This window comes from Leucopleurus acutus (genome assembly GCF_964270905.1).
Source record: "Leucopleurus acutus genome assembly, chromosome: 13".
In the NCBI taxonomy this organism is placed as follows: domain Eukaryota; kingdom Metazoa; phylum Chordata; class Mammalia; order Artiodactyla; family Delphinidae; genus Leucopleurus; species Leucopleurus acutus.
In genome coordinates, this window is record NC_139155.1 from 6,155,291 (window position 1) to 6,177,620 (window position 22,330).

A 22,330-nucleotide genomic window follows, 5' to 3' on the forward strand; every position below is an offset into this window, starting at 1 on the left:
TACATGAGAAACTCTTTTCATAAAGTTCTAATTAGCATAATATTTTATGGTATAAAATTTTCCCAAAGAAATATTGTAATATAGATAGTAACACTGTAATATATATTTTTATCAAGTCAGTCATATCTCAATAAGCAATGGATCCTCTAGGATAAAAAAATGCCTCATGCACGCGTGTGTGTGTGTGTGTGTGTGTGTGTGTGTATTTACTTATTTTAATGCCTCGTGTTTAATTCTAAAATCTGAGAATACTAGGCTACTTAAAGTCTTCTTTTCTAAAGAATAGTCTTAAAATGGTAAAGGGAATATTTTGTTCTGAAAGCAAAACCATATATTCTTACTTTGAGGAAGAACTGCACGAGAAGCTTCTACACGTTTTCCACTCTATGGCAACCGAAGACGAATATTATTTAAGACAAAAAAAAAAATCGACAGGTCTGTGTGCAAGATAACCGCAGTTATCTCAAGGCTCACCTGGATGAGGATGCACTAGCTCATCCACACAGCTCTTAACAAGGTTCACTCCTCACTGGCCGTGTGGGTTTCTCTGTGCGTTTCTCCATTGGGTAGTTCATAGTAAGTTTGTTTATGAGGTTTTTAATTTCAGTTATTGTGATTTTCTTTTCTAAATTGATTTGGTTGTTTTTCAAAAATGTTGGGCTCTTTTTGATAACTAGTCCCTGCAGGTATTTTCAATCTTGTTGATAATTTCTTTACAATATATTTTCATGGTTTTATCTACACACTTCCTGAATTTCTTCTTATTGAACATTGGTAAATTCTCCAGCTATATTCCTGCCTCTTATTTTCCAGGGACATGCTCTAGTTCTTATATCCTGATAATTGTTAAAGAAGAACATACTTATTACCTGTATGCTGTTCCTTTTGCCACAGACTTTGGCAAGATATCCCTTCATCTTCATCATTTTTCTCAAACTTTTCTCGAACCTTTTTTTGGGTATATCTTCATAAAGAAATCTTCCCGTGCTCACTTGTTTCTCTTTTTTGTACTTTCTTTGAATTTTTTCCTAGTGCCTTTCATTTGTCCCTGCGCTGTGGTAACCAAGTGGCCAGCAGTGACTTAGCTATGCATGGGTCCCCCAGAGGAGGAAGTCTTGATAAGTCTTGATTGGTGGCATTCCTGGTGATTCCTGGTATTGTAGAATGGGAATTCTAGGGCTCTGTGGGAGAAGTGGGGCTTCTCAGAGTGGTAAACCTACATTTACTTCATACCCCATGGTGTAGGACCTCCTGGTGAGGGCCACGTGTTAAGTAGACCCTTAGCCCACTCTCATTTTATTCTCCTCACCTGCTGGTTCACCTCTAAATTCAAGTTCTCCTGGGCCATAAAATTTATAACAAATAATGGGAATTAATTATAGCAGGAGTGATTTTCTTCAGATTAACTCATTGTGGGCAGTTTGTCCTGAAGAGTACTATACACTGCTAATTTCAGGTCTTACATTAGGTCTTTGATCCATTTTGCGTTGATTTTTGTATATGTTGTTAGGTTAAGGGTCACACTGTATTATTTTGCATGTGGATATACAGTTTTCCCAGCACTGTTTGTTGAAAAGATGGTCCTTTCGCCTTCAAATGTCTTGGCACTCTTGTCAAAAATCATTTGACCACGTACGGGTGGACTTACTTCTGCATTTTACATCAGTTCAGCTCAAAAATTGTATGCAAAGCACTGGATAAAGGAGGGACCAAGGCAGAGGCTGGCTGAGATTCTGATGCCCTAAGCCTTAGGGCTAAGGTGATAAGGGTTGGGACTGAGATCATAGCAGGCTAGAAAAGGAGGTTGGTAGTGAGAGATTTTACAAAAATAATTGAAAGCTCTTGGTATCTTGCTGATGAAAGAACAGTGAGAAAGAGTCAAGTTAATTTTGTTTTTGAAGTTTTCAGCTCAGAGAATCATGAGAAGGCTAATGATTGATAAAATGAAAAGTCTAAGGGAATAAAGCTAATGGGATCTCGTCAATCGTACTCTCTGACTAAACAGGAGAGACCTGATTCTCTCCTTCCAACCTAAAATGTATGATATTGATTTATACTGCTATAGACCATTACTTTGGGAAAACCATGGATTATTTTCACACCTCCTAATGAAATAACTTCAGGTGCCCTTATGCTTGAAAGAAACAGGAGCAAAGGGAATGCAGAGTTAGCAACTGTCTCAATAAAGAGCTGGGTCTTAAACTGTAGTCTAAAGGCAAACAAACTATTTCAGTTTTTATAATGCAACACTATTTTCACAATGACACAAACGTTTTTAAAATACCAGTGGAAAGAAATATCAGTATAGCATTATTAAAAACTCTAAGACATATTTCAATGAACACTTCAAATTGTGCTTGATATAGGCTGAAAATGAACTTAATTCTTACAATCTTTAGGAAATGATAGATTTGGGGGCCGAATGGACCCTGAGAGTCCAGCTCTGCCTGGGGCTCTAGCATCTATAATTCTCCCCAAGATGGAGGTTACACTTTTGAGAAATAACTCTTTCTCAGAGAGGGAGGGGTTTAGGGAGCGCTAGTCTAACTTTCTTAACAAGTGGTTCAAAACTAAGTACCCAGCTCTGATCACCTGTATTCTCAAGTGAAATACTCATTAAAAACACTGGTTTCAGACACTCATTGAAACCTGCAGAATCACTGTGATATTGGGGACATGTGTACCAGGGGGATGAAAAGAGATGTGAGAAATGGAGATGGAAAGATTATGAATTTTTTGTAACTGTTTAATTCCCCTAGACTTAAAATGGACCATGTTACTTGCTAGTGGAGAATGCCAAAAAGTGATGATCTTTTCAGTTTCCAGATAGCTGCATACACCTAGGAGTAGACCTCTGAAACTGCCACTTGCGATATTAGACACACTGCTTTCTTACATGGCTTCATACATATTTAGATCAGCTCAATTTTACTGTTATCTAAAATTTGGATATAATTTTTGAGCTAAATTGACATACAAGGGCTTTTTGTACCTAGTCTATGTTGTTATATATTAAGGGGAAAATGGATATCTGGAAATTTACCAGGTATCCAGCATTATTTGGATGTTTATAAAAATTCAGTAAGAATTATGTTATGACTTTTCTGCAGAAACTCTCCAGCTGGTCTCAGGCATTTGAGACAGTGAGATGAACTTCCCAAAGTTCAGTACTTTCTAATAGAAATAATTGCAGTGTGAAGAATATACAATGAAGCTACAGCAATGGTATTTAATTTGTAAATAATGGTTTTAGAACCACAATAATATTTTAGGTCTATAAAAATAATATTTCAGGTATTTCTCATCCATTTTTCACCCAGGAGCTGAAATTCTGAACTGTACATGGACAAGATAACTTATATTTACACATCACCTTATACTTTAGGAAATCTGTATCCTATCCATTATCTAGTTGATATTTGTGAGTCCTCTGCTTTGTACCAAGCCCAGTTGATATTTTTATCCTAATCTCTTAGAAAGAAGCCTTATTGTTGTTACATAATACAAGTTCAACATCATCAAACTTTCTGGTGACTTCTTGATGAAATTAATATTTACCCTACCTTTTGATTTTATATTTTGGGTTTTCTTTTAAGTCCATTTTGTTTAATAGGATATCAGTATAGTTTTCCATTTTTTTATTATTTGACCAGCATATCATTTTGTGCCCTTCTAATCTCAATCTTTCCACATCACCACGCATTGCCCATGGCTTTTATATAAAAGTGTGTGGCCGGGTTTGGGGATTTGAAGAGCAGAAGGATAGCTAGAACTCAAAGATACTGACCTTGGTGAAAGGAGATGAGGGTTATGACTTAAAAATAAGAGCACACTTACGTTTAAAGACACAACAGGGTAACTTCAGCGCCTTGTCCAGACTGGCAGAAATTCAGCCTGTTCAGGTCTTTCCATGGGCTTCTCCGGGATTAATCAGGAGGCGCCTCCTGCGTGCTCCCACACCAATTGATTGCCAACGCCAGCTCTTGGCTTTTTGCATTTGCTCTTCTAGTCCCGTTATGGCTCTACCTGCCCATGGGCACTGCTAGTGCCTGGTATAAACACTCTAGTGTCCTTGCCAGGGGCACCCACAGAGGACACTCCCGAAGTTTCCAGTTAGAGGCTCTTCCAGTTCTATGTAGAAGGGGCTGAGGCTCATCAAATTGACTGGAAGCACAAAAAAATCTTGCCTTGAAGCTAAATTTGCTTGGCTTGTACCACTTTATGTGTCCGTAGTATATTTACTACTAAGCTGTAACTTAGAGGCTTTCTCAGGATATTTGCATTTATATTTTTAAATAAAATTGAGAGAGTGTAATATTTTAATAAAATATTTTAATTTTTTCATTTTCAGTGATGTAATTATTTAGCATACAATGACTTAAGTGGGATGAAAGATACTGATGTAGGATAATGCCATTCCTCACCACGCACACACACAACTTGTGGTGCCCCCCCGTGCTTTCAATTCTTGGCATATCAGAGCCAGGAGGATTCTGTTCCTCTGCAGCCATGTGCTACACGTGCTGGCTCAGGTTCCAAAACAATTAGTTATTCCCAGACTCTCAAATTGCTCTCATGAAGTATTTTCCTGTTCTGACTCTTCTAGGCATAAAACCTCAGGTCCAGTTTCATACTACCTGCCAAAATATTTACCCTAAGCCCTTCTGTGGTCAATGTTCCACCCTTCCTCCTGATTGCCAGACAATACTTGCTGTGCATGTCAAAAAACGTGAACAGGTAATTGAGAAGGGAGTAAATGGGAAGTAATGGATAGAGAGAGGAGGGCATTGGAGGTGTTTTAGTCACTAACAGTGCTGGCACCGCAGCTGTGCCGGCAAGAAATGTCCATTAAATCAGTTCTAGTGAAGAAGGTGGTTCAGAAGATGGACTCATTTATTTGTGGTTTCACGTGATTTAGGAAGTCCTTATGAAGCTGAATCTGGTCTCCGTACCATGACACCGAATTAAATCTTGGAGACAGAGTTTTGGGTGAAATAGAAAAGAATAGCTTTATTGCTTTGAAAGGCAAAGGGGGCCACAACAGGCTCACGCCCTCCAAACTGCGTGTCCCGACCTGGAGGGGGTAGTGAGAAGCTTTAGAGGAATGGTTCAAAGAGGGCGTGGTCAGCTCGTGGACATTGTTCTGATTGGTTGGTGGTGAGGTAATGGGGAGTCAGCATCATCAGCCTTGTGCTTCCAACTGTCTGGGGTCTACAGGCTTGCGGGCAGCATACCGTTAACTCCTCCCACCTGGCAGGGGTTTCTGTATCTGCAAAACAGCTCAAAGATATTGGTCTGTGTATCCCTTTTTAGGGGGAACCAGGACCCTGCCCCAAGGCTGCACTATTTTTTCTTTGACTGTTCCTCCCTGGTCTCTTCATCCCCTCCCTTCCTTAATTAGCAACTGTTTGGACCTGCTCCTTGGAACTCTGGGAAGGTTAGGGAGGCTGAATGAAGCCCATTTCCTGTAATCCAGAAATGGGGGACACAGAAAGGCTTTTGTGCCCGGGAGATCCCGCTCAGTATCACTTACTGGATGAATGAATAAGGGCCTTCTGAGAGAATTTGGTGGCAGGGGAGCGGTTTTCTAATAATCAGTCAAGAACTTCCCTGGTTTCCTTTGAACAGAAAATTTAATATATTCTCTGATAGCTAATTCAAATATACAAACACCAGTTTGGGATGATCTAGTTTTTTAAAATTGTCTTTATTATTCTTTTGGTCTTCTGATGATTTCTTCTTCCCTCCTTCCCTCAAGGTTTTTCTCTATTCTGTATAGTAGATACATATTTTCTGCATAGAATAATAATATTGCCTTGTGACTATCAGGAACAAACCTTGTAAAAGCCTATTTAATATGAACACAAGCAAAGTCCAGCACCAGCATCTGTGCATTCATTTCATAAGAAAGAATATATTTTCTCAATGTATTTAGAATTATGAATACAAGTACCTTGAGGAAACATAATATATTTCAGCTAAGTAAATAAAATAAGGAAGCAATACATCTCTACAGGCCATGCAAATGTCAATAATATTTTATGGGGCTTGCAAGCTTCCCTCCTAAAGTTCTCATAAGTTTTGATTTCTAAAACTCGTATATGAATAAATTTTATGTTAAACTAGAAAAAAGAAGTCATGGTATGTAAACTCTATGCCAACATTAGGACCCTTAGGGAGGCAAACTCAGTATGAAGCTGTAACTGTCATAGATTACAGAAATCCTTTAAAAGAGGCTTAAAATAATTGTGCTATGAATTTTGTACTAGAAAGATGTTTCTTCTAGAGAAGAGTGAAATAAATTGGATTAGTAACATCCTATGATGATGCAAGCTATCTTAGTACTGCGCTGTCAAGTCTCTGTTTTTGGTTTTTTGCAATCGATTTTTCAAACAGCATCTTAAATTCAGTTAACCGATTTCCAAAACCACAAACAGTGCTTTTCAATCTTGACTAGGAAGCAAGGTGTCGACAGTGATGGACTGAAGGCAGGTAAAATAGGACAGGAAAGTACCCATTGAAGTGGACAGTTAGTTTTGATGCAAAAGCTGATTTAATAAAGATACGCGTACAGACATTACAGGCTTTCAAAAGTAAGCAGAGATGAGAAGTGGAGACGTTAGGAGCTCATGACATAATTCAGGATGTGTGAGATGGTGGAAATTTGATGAAAATATTGATTATCTTTCTCTAAGACTAGCCCGTCAGGTGGTTGAGCTGTGCATTGCAAACATATTAAAGTATCAAAGTTGATTTCTATAATCAGAGGGTTTTGCAGGTATAGTTACATGGCCACATCAGGCAATTACATTTTCCCATGACTGTTCTAGCAACGCTACTGTGCTCTGTGGTATAACGACACACTTGTGCTATAAAAGCCTAAACCAGGGGGCTTCCGTGGTGGCGCAGTGGTTGAGAGTCCGCCTGCCGATGCAGGAGTCACGGGTTCATGCCGCGGAGCGGCTGGGCCCGTGAGCCATGGCCGCTGAGCCTATGCGTCCGGAGCCTGTGCTCCGCAACGGGAGAGGCCACAACAGTGAGAGGCCCGCGTACCGCAAAAAAAAAAAAAAAAAAAAAAAAAAAAAAAAAAAAGCCTAAACCAGCATCTTGATTTTAGCTAAGAAAAATATGTTTCAGAACTACTTAGTGATTTGTTCAGTTTTAGGTTTTGGATCAGAGCAAGTTTATTTTCCTAAAGTTGTTGAACCCCCGTTTTGTTCATTTGTAAAATGAAGATGCCTCTGATTTTGATTTAGTCATAATCTAATCAGATAAACAATAATTTACTGAAAGTCCAACTACAATGTGGCTAGCATTGTGGAAATTTCCTTGGAATATAAAATAAATGAATTGCACAGTCCTGAGTTAATAAATTGTAAGTTAGATTTTTGTTGGGAGAAGGCATTTACCCATAATTCAAAGATGGCGTTCATTCAGGCAGAAGTTCTGAAACATTTTGGTCTCAAAAGCCCTATCTTCTTTTTTTTTTTTTTTTTTTTTTGTCGGTACGCGGGCCTCTCACTGTTGTGGCCTCTCCCGTTGCGGAGCACAGGCTCCGGACGCGCAGGCTCAGCGGCCATGGCTCACGGGCCCAGCCGCTCCGCGGCATGTGGGATCTTCCCGGACCGGGGCACGAACCCGTGTCCCCTGCGTCGGCAGGCGGGCTCGCAACCACTGCGCCACCAGGGAAGCCCAGCCCTATCTTCTTTTAAAAAAATACTGAAGACCTCAAAATGCTTCAGCTTATTTAGCTATATCATTCAATATTTATCATATTAGACATTTAAACTGATAAAATTTTAAATAGCTATTTATTAATTCATAGAAAAATTACCCTGAAAACCAATTATGTGTTAACATAAAGCATACTTTAAAAAACTGATTAAAGTGAACATATCTATTAATAAATATTAAAATAATAATTAGGGGAATTACATTGTTTCACATTTTTGTAAATCTAATGTCTAGTTTATTAGGGGACAGCTAGATTCTCACATGTGCCTCTGCATTACATCTTTGCAGTGTGTTCTTATGGTTGAAGTATATGAAGAAAATTCAGCCTCACAGAGAAATGTAGTTGGAAAAGGGAAGAGTGTTTTCATAGCCTTTTCAGATGGATACTAGCGCAAACCTCAAAAAGTGATAGTTTCTTAAAGGTTAGTTGCAATGGGGAATGTGAAACTATATCAATGGAGTTTTTGTATTAACATTAACATCTATTAATGTACTTTGCTCTTCAAATGCCTCTTTTACCCATGCATAGTTATTTAACACCAAACATCACTAGATGACAGTTATTGGATCACGGGTATATGCTGCTCTTCCAAATATGAACATATTTCATTATTCGATGTCAAAAAGCACACTTGTTCACATAAACAACAATCACATTGAAAAATTATTTAAGTATGAGGAACTGTCAGATACACAGTGATGGATACATTTTTGTTTGATCGGAGGTGGAATTTTATCTTTGGCAGCAAATATTTTCAATTTGTTTTCCTTAAAGTCAAAAGATTCACTATGTTCTTCCTGCAGAAAAGTCAGCAGATTCACTGCGTTCTTCCTGCGGAAAAGATATGTATTCAAAATGTTACATTTTTAAAAATTAGCAATTTTGAGCGCCTCATCAAGGAGACTTTAAAGGAAAATTGTTTTTTTTAACCCCCGAGAATGCATGGAGATGAATTATACAATGACTACTAACAGCTGAGGTTTGGTGCCATTGTCTTGATTCGGGATAAAGCATCAGCAGTTTTATTCACCACTGCCTTTGCACTGTCAATGCAACTGTCAACACAGATGTTTCAGTGTGTCATAAGATTTAAAAGTCATCCAACATTTGGATATTTCAGTACTTCTTGCATTTGTTGCCAAGCATTCGCATGAAAGAAGATCTGTGATGATTGGTCCATGCTGACACTGAACGAATTCAAGGAAAATAAGCAAGCTTAGCCATGTCTGTACATCTGTCTATCTGTTAGACAAAAGTGAGGTTCTGTAGAAAGATATTAACTCTGTTTCCTTGTTTAAAGCTAAAACTTTCTATCAGCAAGTTACTATATGGTTGGAAAGCAACGGTGTCCTGGGTTTGTCTCTTTTGTTTTTTAACTACTTTTCAACCAGTAGACACTCAGCAGTGGCAGCTGGCTAAAGGCATTGCTTTATTAGTTTCTCAGGTCTTATGAGTGCTTCTCCAGCCAACACGATACAGTAACCTACTTTGTAACATGTTTCAGTGACTGTCATTTTTAATTTGAAAAGTGTAACAAATGACTTTTAGCTTTTTTTTTTTTTTTTTTTTTTTTTTTTTTTGTATTACGCGGGCCTCTCACTGTTGTGGCCCCTCCCGCTGCGGAGCACAGGCTCCGGACGCGCAGGCTCAGCGGCCATGGCTCACGGGCCCAGCCGCTCCGCGGCACGTGGGATCTTCCCGGACCGGGGCACGAACCCGTGTCCCCCGCATCCGCAGGCGGACTCTCAACCACTGCGCCACCAGGGAAGCCCCTGACTTTTAGCTTTTGATTTTGTTTTGTTTTGCAATATTATTTTTTGTTTATTCAAAATTTTCCCAGATAAAAAGTGATATGTAATAACTATATAATTATATAACATTATCTCATATACTTTTACAACTATTATATTAACATGTGTTATTTCACCATAAAATAAAAAAATATTATTTTTTTTTAATATTTAAAGACTCATTGTAGACCTTTATTAGGAAAATTAGAAGACTTGCTTTCTCAACCCAACTGCACGGTTTAACATCTAACGATGCTGAAAAAGAAATTGGAAGAACAGAGTTCTCTGACTCATGGAAGTGAAGGATCTACTCCAAAGAAAATGAACTAAACTCTAAATAAGAAACAAAAGTATAATGAAATCTGTTCTTTCCCAGGCTTCAGAGGTGTTAACATTTAACTGACTGTTATGCAATAGGACATTTTTGAATGGTATTATTGCATCTGTTCAGTTGTGGCATAATTTTGAGGTCGATCATTAAAGAAAAAGAACTGAATTTTTCAACCATAAATGTGATGAACTCTTTAAAATCCGAAAATTAGCTGTTATAGCTTTCAAACTAGATATGCAAAAGCCACCAAAGCACCTTACAAGGTAGATTGTCACAGTGGCTGGAGAGGACACACAATACTGAGAGAGTTTTAGCTTTTAAAGAGCGTATTAACGTCTACATTTAAAATATTCAATACTTCCCAAACAATTATTTGTCTCAAAATAATGTTGTGATCAAACTGTCACAATAAAACTACCAGAAAGTATTTTTCTTCCTAAATCACAATAGGGCAAATTATTGACATCAATGAAGCTGAAGGAAAGATAGCTTTTGTCTTCTTTTCATTTCTTATGCGAAGCTTTTTCGTTTGATTCAGAGTAGATTTCTCCTTTCCATAAATAAGAGACCGCTTTGAAATATCAGTTTCATTCTTTTCTCCAACTTTGGATATAGACAGTGTAATGGTGATGGAGAAAGTGAGGCTTAGTCTCCTCCATCTCTGACAAATGTCCATCCTTCACAGTAAGAAACCTATATTATAAATATATTTTATTTCATGGGAAATACTGTTAAATTTCATAATACTTACACTTTTATCTATGTGTGTGTATTTATAAAATAGGACAGAGAAATTTACTAATTCTAGCTGTGCTTCCATGTAGGCTCAAGACAAAATTCAAGATTTCATATCTAGAACGTATTGGACAAAAATGGGGTTACAGGGATCGTAGCAGGGAAAATTAAAGATAACATGTCATGTTAGTAGGATTATGAAACACTTTAGCCTTTGGGTCTCATGACAGGGTCTCATGGACCCTAGGGGCCCTTGACCATAACTTCAGCCTTGAACAACGCTGGGTTAGGGGAATAATAGCTGTAATAACAACAACAAACAATCTAAAACCTCAGTAATTTCACATTATTAAAGTTTACTACTGCTTACTCATTTAGCCTAATCAGGAAAAAGCTGTACTCCACACATTCATTTAGGGATTGGAGCTGATGGGGTTCTGCGTTGCCAATGTCTGCCTTCTGAGGTTGACCAGGGGAGAAAGTGGGAGTGGATAATTTTTTCAAGAAGTTTTTATGAGCCCAGCCTTTAAGTAAACTGCAACGCTTTGTCTACATTTCATTAGACATGGTATCCTCAGTTGCAAGGGAGGCTGGAAACATAGTCAGCTGTGTGCCAGGAAGAAAAAGATGCAGGTTTAGTAAATAGGAGGTCAGTCTTGAATATAGCACCTAATTTGATAGATTTCCTGCGAGAGCCTCTGAATTGGAAAAGTGTAGGTATAAAGCATTGTACATATGTCAACAATATAAGAAAATCACGTCGGTGTAATGTAATTTCAATAACATTCAATAACATTTATTGTGCATGCACTATGTCCAAGCAGTGTCCTTGGTCCTGGATAAAGGGAGGAAGAATAGACGTAAAGGCCCTTGTAGAGCGTACTTCCTTATAGTCTAGTGGGAGTAGGTGGACGATAAAAAGCTAACAACTGGCAAAATAATTGTGATAAAAGAAACCATGAAGGGAGAAAAGAAAGTGGGAGTCAAAGAAAATGGGAGTCCATGACCGTTGGAGAGGGTCATCCAGAAGACCTTTCCTCAGAGATATTTGAGCCAAGAACTGAAGGATGAGAAAGATTCACAGGTGCAGAGCCCTGGGGAGAGATACTGAAGACAGAGAAAAGAGCAAGGTCAAACTGCTGAGGATGAGAACAGCCTAGAACGTTGTAGAAATGGAAAGGGTCCATGTGTTTTGAGAGGAAAGAGCAGAGGTTAGCAGTCTAGGGTATGTTGGCCCAGGTGGTCTGGGGCAAGAACACACAGGACTTTATAGTCCATTGCAGAGAGTTGTGGCTTTAACTTAAGGGCAATGGAAAGCCAGGTGCGTTTCATGATTTGATTTGTATTTCTAAAAGTTTATTCAGGTTGCTTAGTGGAGAATAGATTTGGGGAGCTGTAGAGTAGTAGATGACTATTAAGTCCAAGGTCATTGTGCTTCTGCATAATAATTTATATCATTGCCCTGGACACCCTGAAGCAATAAGTCAATCTCAATATTCTTAAATTCAGTGTAGGCTGTTTTTAAAAATTATGTCGTTTATTTTCTGTCATTTATTTTACAGCTCGTAGGGGCCATGTGTTATCGTGATTGTGATATTACTGGTGCCTAATTCAAATGGAATTGCAGAAATGATTTTTTCCTAAAGATTTTTTTTAAACAATCAGTGCTCTCACCATTAATACAACGGCAAAAATACATTTTCAATTCTCAGAACTGGAATTTCTCTCAATGTTGTCTAGCATGAGTTATAAAAATGACAAGTCTTCGCCTTCAAGCTAGAGAAGAGAATACTAACTACATTCCCACAAGAATCGTAGCAACAGCCATGCAAGGCTGAAGCATTCTCATCAAAAAGGAGATAGTGAGTAGCAATGCTGACCATTATGAAAAGTAGTAAAAAGGATATAATAAAGAATCCAGATAACTGGGGTAGGCAAGCTTGGTGGGTGGGTCTCTTCAATACCAATAAAAGTGCTTAACCGTGACAGCCAATCTGAGTAATTCTATACAAAACTGTTCTTTTCTTGTACATAGTAGGTATTACATATACATTTCTTGAAAGAATAACCCAATATCCATTGATTTAGATGAAGGAAAATCATCTCTGCCAGGAGGAGGCCTGACCCAAGTAGACTATGTTGCCCTCATTTCTATTTCTTTCATGGATATTGCATGCAGGTATTTCTTTCTGTCTTTCTTTTCCAAAAAAGCAAAAGAACTGTTTTCAAAACAGTTATACAAAGGAATTTGTGTCTTGATTAAAAATTTATTACCACTGGTATTCTAATAGTGTCCTGCAATAAAGTGAGTCTAAATAGGTGATATAACTAAATTGTAGGGGGGCCAATCCAGGACTTTCAGATTCAACAGATCAGCGCACATTGCTGTTTAAAAACAAACGCACAAAAAGTTAAATATTTTCTTTAGTAGAAAAGACAAAAAAACCTGTAGTGACGATAAGTACCCTGGTAAAATCAGCCTGCGGTTATGGATTTGGTGCGTTCACACGCACAGATGCACTAGGAAGCACGCTTAGGTACACACGGACATACACGCACCCATGGTCTTAATATCCAGGACTAATTCTATCCAGGAAGAGTGCTACCCTTTCATATTTCAGCCCTAGACCATTACTGAGTGGTGTCTTATGAAACATTTCTAACTCTGTAAGATTGTTGATTTATCACTAATACCCTAGTAGCAAAAAGTAATTAAAATTCACAATCATCTTTTATATTGAATACCATGTGTCTCCAAGATAAATCATAGCCTCTGATGCTCTCACCCATAAATAAGAGAAAATCAATTCAAAGTAACTGAGATTATAGGGATGTGTATTGTTTCAAAACAGCAAGAAGCCCAGAGAAGTGCAACTCCAGGCGAGGTGAGTACAGTGTCCCAGTGATATTCTTAAGGACTCACGGTTCTCCATGGTTCTATTCTGCTCATCAAAAGAGTCAGCAGTTTCTTACCTTAGCATCTGTCAACATCACAAGTTGCCCACCACACGTGATCCCAAAGGCGCCAACACAAACATGACCACAACTTGAGCTGGGAAAACTGTATGCCTTATGTCTATTTATGATCAAGGAAAACGTTCTCAGAAGCCCTCAAGGAGGCTCACCTTTATGTTACGCTGGCTGTAATCAGACAAAATAATTGTATCTAGAAGAGATGGAAGTTTACCCAAACCTTGAATTATCTATGGATACATTTTACAAAAACATCTGTTGTCTGATTATAAAGAAAATGAGTAAGATTTTTACTTGGTTATTAGATGAAGTAATGACATGGGGAGGTTTTTTAAAATGGCTTCTTGATAAAAATCCTGTACTAATAATATTACATTATGTAAATTAACATTTCAGTCTTAACATTATTGTGCACTTTTTATTTAATCATTTAATTTCCCCTCGTATGTTTTATAAGGCACATTCCTGAATAATTTAATGGTATCTTACTCAACCTCATTTGAAGTCATAAATGCAGAATAAGACTAATTGTCTTTTTCTCAATTTTTAAGATCCTGACTTTAAGGACCTTGGAGTTTTGAAACCACTACCAGGTTGGTAAAAGAGATATTTAATACCGTTCAGAGGCCTTTGTTTTCTGCTATGATATATACTTTCGGTTTATTACTCAAGCTCCATTTTTGTATGTTTGTTTGGCATTTCGTTATTTAGTGTGTGAGTTTGAGATGGGCGGCCCTGAAGGCATTGTGGAGTCTATACAAATTATGAAGGAAGGCAAAGCTTCTGCTAGCGAGGCCGTTGATTGCAAGTGGTACATCCGAGCACCTCCACGATCCAAGGTCAGTCTCAAGGTGAAATGCAGGTTTGACAGTTGGCCAGCCAAGTGTCTCCAGCGTGCACTGCTTTGAACCAACTGGACATGCTTCGTTCATTTCAGAGTGCAATCATAAGCTATCATTTTCTTTTAGTTTTGAATTGCAAATCGCCTTCCTCTGTTTAATGTAACTTTCAAGGTCATAAATAATATGGAGAGGATGTTGGAGAGCTCATTGGATAACCTGGATAAGAGACTCTGGGGTAAATCTACCTCTCTGAAAAGTGCATTGAAATGTCACATATAAGCTATGGTTCTGAGCATAACTTATGTCCTTATTGTCAGTATCTGTAGTTCACTTGCTTTTTAACCTAAAAGCATATCTATGGAAGAAATTGTCCAGGGCTCACAAAGTCATGTGTCTCTGGAATATAAAATAAACCTGCAATAGGGCTGAGGGACAGACAGTGGTGATCAGGACCATGAAAAAGAGACAGCAGGTCCTTAACTGCCTATTAAACTCCTTGATGATCATCCTGAGAAAATGTTGGTCCAGCATCACCAAGTTCTCCATTTTCTTCATAATATGCCCAAAATCTAGATTTTATGTTGATTACCTTGATTTTTTTTAATTTTATTTTTTGGCCATGCTGCACAACGTGTGGGATCTTAGATCCCCGACCAGTGATCAAACGCGCATCCCCTGTAGTGGAAGCGTGGAGTCTTAACCACTGGACTGCCAGGGAAGTCCCTGACTACCTTGATTTTTAAATGTTGACGATAAATTTTAAAAGTGGGAAACATTAGACATATTAAACTAAATATATCGTGGGCCAGATTCAGACTCAGATCACTGTTTTGGAAACACTTGTTTAGAGCAACCCCATTCATTCTATTATGGATGTATCTTAAGAAATATTGGGATGAGTAATTTTGTGCCAGTAGCCGTCACAGGTTTAGAGTGTCTGTTATTTGCTTATTCTCCCTTTATTGTCATCCTTCATTTATAGAATATAGTTACAACCAAGCTTTACTGATTTATTAGATTTGGAGTTGCCCATTCATTGAGGTTGAAACAGTTTGTTATTTAATTAATTGACTTAGTGATGCTATAAACTCTCAAGCACTGTGCTGAGGAATGAAAAATTACGCTGTCCTCCTGTTTCCAGTTTAATCCTTAGACAACTATGTATCAAAATAATCCATGGAATATGACGAGATCACTATGGTATTTATAAGGTGTAGTAGAGTGAGGGAAAGGACCACATATAGCTGGTGAGGAAAATCGAGGGTGGAATCAAATTGCATTGCAGGGCGTCCTCTGAATCTTAATGAGAAATGGTGCTGTCAGGTAGACAAGGTGGGAAAGACTCTCCATGTAGAGCGAATAGCATCTGGAAGGTCATAGGATCATAAGAGAGCATGCTTTTTCAGGAATTAAAGGAACTGCATGTGACCAAATGAAAGCAGAACTATGGAGGTGAGTGGTTACGCCGAAGGGCTCTGTCCTTTCCCCTAAAGAGCCCAGATTTATCCTGAGTGCATTAGTGATACATGGAAGAGTGTGAAACGGGAAAGTGATGTGATCAGATCTGCATTTTTGAAGAACAGATTTTCCCTGTCTAGAAAAGACAGAGATGTTAACACCTCAAGCTATAGATACAAAAGAATTTGGTGGCTGGATATTTAGGATAGGGGAAAAATAAAACTCATGTCTGAGGGAGTTGGTATTTCGGGAAGTATTTTTGTCCTTCTTCACTTGATTGCCCGTGAATATGTCTTTGGGGTTCGCATATAATTTGGAAGTGTGGAACACTTTCCCCAAGCTTCTGGTTATGGAGATTCAGACCATGGTCCAAGTTCCAGCTTTGCCACTGCAGGTCTCTTTGCATCTGAACAAGTCTTTAAAAAGTTAATTGCATTATGAAGAAAGACGCAGTGATTCCTCCTTCAAAAAAAATCCAAGGCTACTGGTGACATAAAACCCAACCCACTACAAAGATAATGTGAGAGCTAGATTGCAGTTGATTATGCTCCCTTACATAATCTGTGGGTTCACATGTGCTATTTATTTTCCTTAAACTCTATGAGTGAAAGATTTTATAGATTTTTTTCAACAGGGAATATTTGAGTCCCACCTCATGGTCATAACTAGCACCTTTGTCACCTCAGTGTCAAAGAGACAGTTTCTATGGAATTGCAAACACACAACCATTTCCTTCCAGCTGGTGAATAGACTGTCTTCTGTACAATTGCAGAACAACAATACCCAGTGTACCCGCCTGTTACAGAATTTGGCATTCTGTGACCCAAAGGGGAAACCGCCTGCAGAGCTGGACAAAGCCGCCTGCAGAGCTGGCTCTATTGTGACAGACTTTCTCTGTTAAATTAAAGGTTAGGGGATAGGAAGTGGCTTTGAATAACTGTCGAGAAAAGCAAGAACTGGAGATGACAGCCTATGTGGGCTTTCTATTTATATGGAGTTCCTAGCAGCCTCGGAGAACAGACTATCAAAGCGCAAGTTAAACCTGAAATGGCTCATGTGAATATTTGAATGATAACTAGTGACGGAAACGTATTACACAATGAAAGTGCAAAATAGCTTACTGGGGTTCTATTAAAATTTACATCGAGTGTATATTGCCTCTCAGCCTCTTCACAAACAGAAAATACAATATCTGATATTTCCTTTGTTTGAGAATTGTAATACAGATGATCGCCTTTAATTAGAATGCGATTAACCCAGATTTCTTAGAAACTGGAATACCAGAGCCAGAAAGAAAGTTGGAAATACGTTACTGGTGTGTCCTTTAACAGATGAATACGTTGAGTCAGGATAGTGAAGTTGGTTAACGATGGGATGTCGAAATATGCCTCTGTAAGCAACGCTTTGGTTTTCATACAGATTCTAGAGCAAGGGTAGTAAGAGAGTATTATGGTGTCTAGTTCTGGATCTGGTCCAGGAAAGAATCATTAGAGAAGAATGTTGGATGAGCCCATCGTGGTAACAATGTCAGTTTCATGAAGGCTGAGACTTATTTCTCTCTAGATACCCAGTACCGAGAAAAATCTGTCATTCAGTTAAAACTCGTGGAAAAAATAAACTGATGTATACATATCTAGAAAAATGGACATGGTGACAATCTTCAAGCTTATGAAGAACTGTTAGGAGACAGAAATAAGAGGACAAGGCTTAATCTGCATGTTTTCAAGTACTGCAATTTATTTGTATGCTTGAATCTAGAGAAATATTCAATATAAAGAAGGTTTTTGTTTTTTATTTTAATAATGGAGATGCCCAAAGATCAAATGAGATTCCATGGGAGAAATCCAAGTAAAATTTGGCAGGAATTTTGTATAATAATTAAAAAGTCAAGTAATTTTTTGGCATAGATAATATTAAACTCCTTTTAAGACCAAAACTTGATGAATCTATGATAAGTAACTGCTTAAATATTTGATTAGTTAGTAAAAGGGCTGAAGCCAGTTCTCCATGTCCTGACTCGAAGTCCAGTGTGATGTCACAAAACCACACTATTTGGGGAAATTGTCAAATTTGTTAAGACAAGAAAATAAATAAATCAAAAGACTTTTAAAAGTGTATACATGAAGATAATTAATTTAATGATTAAGGTCTTGGGAGAATAAAACTAGCTTTTATTAATTACCCATCATTTAAAACTTCAAATTAATTTTTAAATGTTACTTAATTCAAAATACTTTGATTAAAATTAGGATAAAAAACAGAAAAACTTGACAAATACAATAAATCAATCTTTTATAGTGAAGTTGAGTTTTCAGCCTCATATGACCTTAGCAGAAAAACACAGTCCAGCTCACCAATACTTCTAACCTATAGATAATATATGGGCATTGTTTGAAGCTGCTCAGTTTGTGGTAATTTGTTATGGGATCAAGGAGAAAATTAATGCAACAGGCGAAGGGTAGCAACAATAATTGTTGACAATGATAAGTTTAGGGATTCTAAAGATTGAGTCTGCTCTTATTATCTCCAAAATGAAAATAAAAATTGGGTAAACAGATTGAGAATCTTAACTGATTAGATAACTACCAATGTTATGGTTCAACTTTGTTTTTAAATGAAATCTCAGTTTTGTAGCATCAGATTTTGGAGGGTTACTCAGATGGACCTGAAATATTTTGATACTTGTCTGTGCATGCCAGAAAACCATTTTAATATGGCTGTATCTGGGTTTGTTGTGTGGGGTGTGTGTTTTTTCAATAGTATGATGTTCTGGTTTTTTCCTCCAAATAAAGTGCTACCCTCTAAATTCATGGGATATTCTACCTAAAATTATAAGGCCTGGCAAGTCCAGCCACAAATAAAAAGCAACCACAGAAATCCTGGGTTACACGCTTTTTAGAACGTAGCTTTATTTATCAAAGTGTAAAGCAATATGGAAACCGTGGTTAGTGTTTTTCAGACTGTGGTGTATTTAATTTGTATTTATCATGGAGAAAACGTTTCTGGCAAATCTTAAATAATTGCGCCAAACAATATTTGTATTTTGCCTATCATTGTGACATGAGAGGAGAGAGCCAGTTGAATGGTTGGTATTACACATTTGTAAGTATATTAACTTAGTAAATCGTTAGCTAGATTTACTTGCTTTAAGTATACGAAAGGGATTCTGCGGTCTACATTAGTGTGATTTGGAAGACAGATATCACTAGAAATTGTTTATGTGTTCTGAAGCCTCCCACGTCCTATTCAATAAATCATTTTGTCAGCTCCAACTCTTTGTGATTGATTAGAAAGAAGAATGCCTCAAAATGATTCACGGAGAGGAGATTGTAATCTGACTATTTTACTGGAGTTATATATGATTCTGTTTATCACTTTCTCTTTTCTTCAGCAGAGAGACTAACGCGCTTTCTGTGGTTTTCTACCTTAAGTGACAACATTGTCATATGGCATTCTTCCCCTTAGTGATATTATGGCACAAGGTTTAAGCTGACGAGATATCATCGAAATCCTAATGTAGGGAGGGTTTTTATATGATATATACTATAGCTAGTGTGGGAAAACTTGAGCACTTTTCTGGCTAATGGCATTTGACTTTTGCAGCAACACCTCTGTGCCCAGTAAAGCTAATACCCACTGGAATATTTTACTTCTTTTTTTAAACTATTAAAAAAAATTTTAATGATTGAATGCTTCAGAAGTGAATATATAAAATCTAGTGACTGTAATCGTTCACTTCCTCTATGAATAGTATTCTGTCTAATAAGAATAGTCTTTCGATACAGAAGGTTCTTCGACTTCAGCCATTGCCCTTCATGTAAGAATGCAAACCATTCACCTCCCGTGGAAGTTCACACTCTCTAGAACTGTCAAATGAGAACACATGGGCCGAATATGCAAATTGTCTTTCTAACTACAGCAGTATTCTTCTATAAGATAATCTTATTTTTAAAGAAAAGTTAAGACAGCCATTTACTTCAGAGAGACACATTTATTTTCTGTGAATGTTATTCATATCTCAATCGTCAATATGTTTCTTAGCCCCTTTAGAAAACTAGAAATGGTTTTGCTCTGCTTGCTTATTTGTTGATTTTGTTGGAGTTTGTTTTTATTCAAGACTATAACATTCTTTCTGGAATATCAGTCTTGGAAAATTTTCAAAAAATTTATATGCGGCTGCAAAGTTGATACTAAGGAGAAAAGTGTCAGGCATATCTGAGTTCAATACCAATCTATTACTAAAGGGCCTGTGTCACTTTGAGAAAGTTACTTAGCTTTTCTAAACCTTGGTGTGTTTTTTCATTTTAAAATAGTTATTATAATAGTGTGTATTACTGTTGAGAGATTTGAGTGAAATAATGTGTTAGCTCAATGTCTTAAGTTATTGCCAGTACATGACGCAAATACTAAGTTAGTATGTTAAGTTGTGTTTCTGAAATAATTGTTCAGACATGTTCGGCCACTGAATCACTCAACCTGAAAATGTCACAGGATCAAATATCTTTCTTTCTTGAATTAGTCAAATGATTACTTTATTTTTCTTTCTGTGGGGATGCTGTTTGCTTTTTATAGCTTTGTAAGAGCATTGGAGGGAGGGGTTTTCAGTTACCCTACTCAGTGTTTTCTCCTGTTAGTAACTGTGTACGTTTACAATTGTAATTGCATATTCTTTTGAGGTCTAATAAACTATGTTGGAGTCATTGTATAGTATTTGAGAATATAGATATATATTTGATTTTTGTTGCATTTAACAACTTTTTTACTTTCTAAGAATACCTAGATTTTATAGGTATTTACATTTTTTATATTTTTATAGTGTTTTCAATTTGTTTACTTTTATTCAGGATGGGGCTAGTGAAGCGCTCTTTAAAACAAAAGTTTAGGATTTTAATACTACTTAAGGCTTTCACGTTGATTTACTTATTTTCCTTGAGCAAAAGCTATTTTGTCTCCTGTGCTCCAGCTTCCTGGTAAAGGTCAACTAACTACAGACCCAGTTCCTTTTTACAAATCCTTGTGAAAATTTGAAAAACAAACCAGTTAGTAGAAACTTGGAAGGTTTAACATTTTCAGATATGCCTTCCTAGGGTGGACAATTTGGAATTTTCTGGATAATTTTCAGGAATGTAACAATTTGGTTGAGAAGAGTGCATCCAAGATGGGCTACATGAGTAATATTTGAACTTTTCATAGAATAAAACAAAGCAATGACAGAGGAATGAAGAACAGGCAGGCTTTCCTAGGCTGTATGTTTTATAAGATCGCAGTAATGGCAGTTAATTTAAAGTCAGTATCAAAGTATTTGGGAATTTTGGGATAGCTTCCAACTGAGATGTTACAGATTGCATATACATGAAAACCTGCTCACCATGCAAAGCATAATGAAACTACAGTGCTTTCCATTGTTTCTTAGTTTTGTCCATTTCCCCCTATGTTTCTCTTTTTGTTCTTCCTCCTGAGAGTTATGTGACGATTTCCTGCCATGGGACTCACATTTTATTTACACTCAATTCCTTATAAGTCTGCAACATATGACGTATATGCTTTTATGTCATAGTTTAGAGTTATAAATACCTTGTTTTGAAAATGATTGCATGTCATTTTCTACTGCAAATAATAAAATGTCAATTATTCTATGTAATTATCATGATTTATGGCACTCAAAACAAAGTCTGGGGTATAGGTGCCCAATGAATGTGAGACAGATGCTGAAAAAATGAAGTTAATAAAGAAAACAGGATTTCCAACCAGTAGGTCATTAAACGTACATCTGTGCAAACTTTATGGAGTGAGTGCTTAACATACACGGCACATGGTGTACCACTGCGAGTCAAATAAGTACAGCACCACCCCTGCTTTTCAGGAACACACAGTTTAGCAAAAAGTACATATAACCTGTAAGTAAAGCTTAACATATGTTCAAAATACTTTAGCACAAAGGGAGAATCATGCCGCGGTGGTTGGGGAGGGGGCGGGCTGAACGTTCTTTTTTTAATATTATTATTCTATAAGTTACAGGTGTACAGCATTATAATTTACCACCTGTGTACTCTGCAGAGTGGTCACCACCACAGGTCTAGTTACCATCCATTCCCATACAGTTGACCCCTTTCACCTGTTTTGCCCACCCTCAACTCACTTCCCCTCTGGTAACAGCTAATCTGTTTTTTCTGTCTAAGAGTTTGATTTTGTTTGTTTGTTTTATAGATTCCACATATGTGTGAAATCATAGCGTTTGTCTTTCTCCACCTGACTTACTTCATGTGGGCATAATACCTTCAAGGTCCATCCGTGTTGTCACAACTGGCAGGATTTTGTTCTTTTTTATGGCTGAGTAGTAGTCCATTATACATAAATGTTTATCATAGGTTGAATTAATTGTTTGTGATTTTTAATGCATATTTGTGCAGAGTCAAATAATATCTGATGCTCTTAAAACAGTATGTCTGAAGCAGTATAATATTGT

At 37.3% G+C, this 22,330-nt stretch overlaps 1 protein-coding gene across 3 annotated transcripts in view; it reads left to right on the forward strand.

The window, feature by feature from the left end:
* Positions 1 to 22,330, forward strand: part of NETO1 (neuropilin and tolloid like 1) — a gene marked incomplete at both ends in the record, with an annotated part of 87,034 nt that overhangs the window by 35,688 nt on the left and 29,016 nt on the right. The window contains 2 exons of one of the 3 annotated variants that reach the window (XM_082852649.1): positions 14,116 to 14,157; positions 14,237 to 14,403. The exons of 1 other annotated variant lie outside the window; for it this stretch is intronic. In XM_082852649.1, coding sequence (XP_082708775.1) covers positions 14,116 to 14,157; positions 14,237 to 14,403 — 209 coding nt within the window. The remainder of the gene's footprint in view (positions 1 to 14,115; positions 14,158 to 14,236; positions 14,404 to 22,330) is intronic. One more of the 3 variants, XM_082852650.1, reaches the window with a different exon arrangement.